We start from the raw sequence: 1,975 nt of genomic DNA on the forward strand, positions 1-1,975 counted from the left end.
AACTAGAGGTGTTTTGTGAAGAAGAATTGGTCTAAAATACCTTCAGCCACAATCCAGACTCTCATTAGAAGCTGTAGGAAGTGTTTAGAGGCTGCTATTTCTGTGGAAGGAGGAGTTACTAAACATTGAGGTAAGGTTTTTTTTTTATGGTGCCCAAATTTATGCACCTACCTAATTTTGTTTAAACAATTATTGCACACTTTCTGCAAATCATATCAACTTCATTTCACTTATCAAATATCACTGTGTTTGTCCCCTATATGATATACTGATCGTTTTATCCAAACAATCAATGATTTATAAAGGTAAATCAGGAAAATTAACAAGGCTGCCCAAACTTTCACACCCCATTGTAGCTGGGACTAAAATGCTACATGTATCAGTAATCTGTTACTGGAGGTTTACTGATGAAATGTCCTGAGATGATTTACAGATATTTTATTTGCACCGTTGTCCCATCATGTCAAATGGTAAATGGCCTGAACTTGTACGGACTCCAAAACAGTTCAGAGAAGCTGTGTTCATACTCACTGCAAACTTCAGGGAATCGGATGCCTCAGGTCCATCAAACTTGAACTGTTTGAAGTCTGGGAGGTCCCCCATGGTCTCGCTGCTTCTTGGAGCAAACCTCCTGTACTGTTGGTCCTGGGTGTCCGGGTCTGTGTAAAGAGCGTAGTCACTCATGCTGTTGCACACTCCTTCCAGGAGCTCACTGAGGTGCGTCTCTGAGCGAGCAAACGGGACCTGGACACACAAACCCAACAGAACATCAGAGACAGTCCTCTCACCAAGACTGGATCAAAGTCCAGAACACTCAGTTCAGTTCTGGATCAGGGGCCTCATGTATCAACGGTGCGTACGCACAAAAACCTTGCGTATGCCATTTTCCATGCAAAACTCCGGATGTATCAAAACTCAACTGAACGTGGAAATGTGTGCAACCCCACGCCAACTCCAGGGCTGACGTACGCACGTTTCTGTGGTTCTGGTTCCATTGGCGACACTTGGAGGTGATTCTGAGAAACTTTTCATAATGTGAAAATTATTATTGTTCACAGCAGACACACATGATTAACAATTACATCCACATGATTAACAATTATTACATCCACATGGACGCAGTTAAATAAAGGATGCGCAAAGTTGTGCCAAAAATACATTTAACAGGAACAGATTCAGCCTTACTGGAGGATATAATAAATAGTGAAACACACAGAACATTTATTTATAAACAGACATAACTTTCTGAAGATGAGTGGCTCATCAGCCATTTTGAGGAAAAATCATTGTTTAGTTTGGCACTGCTGCACTCCGAGCGTGACGCAGCGAGCCGCATGCGCCACGCATGCACGTGCAGCAGCAGCGATTGAACTGGGGTTCCACAGGAGCTTTCCAGAGGGAGCTGGCAGACCCATCGGAACCGTGTCAGTCCAGTCCACCCAAAGCAGAATCATGACCAATGGAATCATCTCCATATGATTCTAAAGGCTGAGTTATGGTCGCGCTCTGGAGCGTGCACCCTCGCCGGCAGTGGAGGTGTTCCATACTTGGCGTTTACGTTGTTGTAGATTTCTCCAAAATGACACATGGAAGTACACTTTACAACTTGTGTGAAAATGCTGTAAGTAGGAAAGCAAAAGCTTGACAGATAAACAGACTGCACACAAAGGCTGCGGCGCGCACATGTGGGGACTCTCCAACATCACGTCACGTCATGTGAACTCTACTGAGACACAGAGACTCGTTTCTTCATATCAGCTATGAAATAAACTTAGATCTATGTTCTACCAAACATCTGAGTTCCTCTGTGTTTACAGTGTAGAGGTAACCCTGGTGAAAAAAAACTTTTCTATTGTTTTTTTTCTTTGTCTTTGATTTTATTTTTTACACTTATAAGAAGAAAATCATTTTAAAGTGTTTTTATTTTCTTTAAGGGAATAGGACAAAGTCCTATATATATATTATCTCATTTAAT

General features: G+C 42.0%; 1 protein-coding gene across 1 annotated transcript in view; it reads right to left on the reverse strand.

Moving 5' to 3' along the window:
* Positions 1 to 531: 531 nt before the first annotated feature.
* Positions 532 to 1,975, reverse strand: part of cnpy1 (canopy FGF signaling regulator 1) — a gene marked incomplete at its 3' end in the record, with an annotated part of 27,068 nt that continues 25,624 nt past the window's right edge. The window contains 1 exon segment of the mRNA XM_014013841.1: positions 532 to 744. Within this exon segment, the coding sequence (XP_013869295.1) occupies positions 532 to 744 (213 nt within the window).

The sequence above is a fragment of the Austrofundulus limnaeus genome, unplaced genomic scaffold (assembly GCF_001266775.1).
Source record: "Austrofundulus limnaeus strain Quisiro unplaced genomic scaffold, Austrofundulus_limnaeus-1.0 Scaffold106, whole genome shotgun sequence".
Classification (NCBI taxonomy): domain Eukaryota; kingdom Metazoa; phylum Chordata; class Actinopteri; order Cyprinodontiformes; family Rivulidae; genus Austrofundulus; species Austrofundulus limnaeus.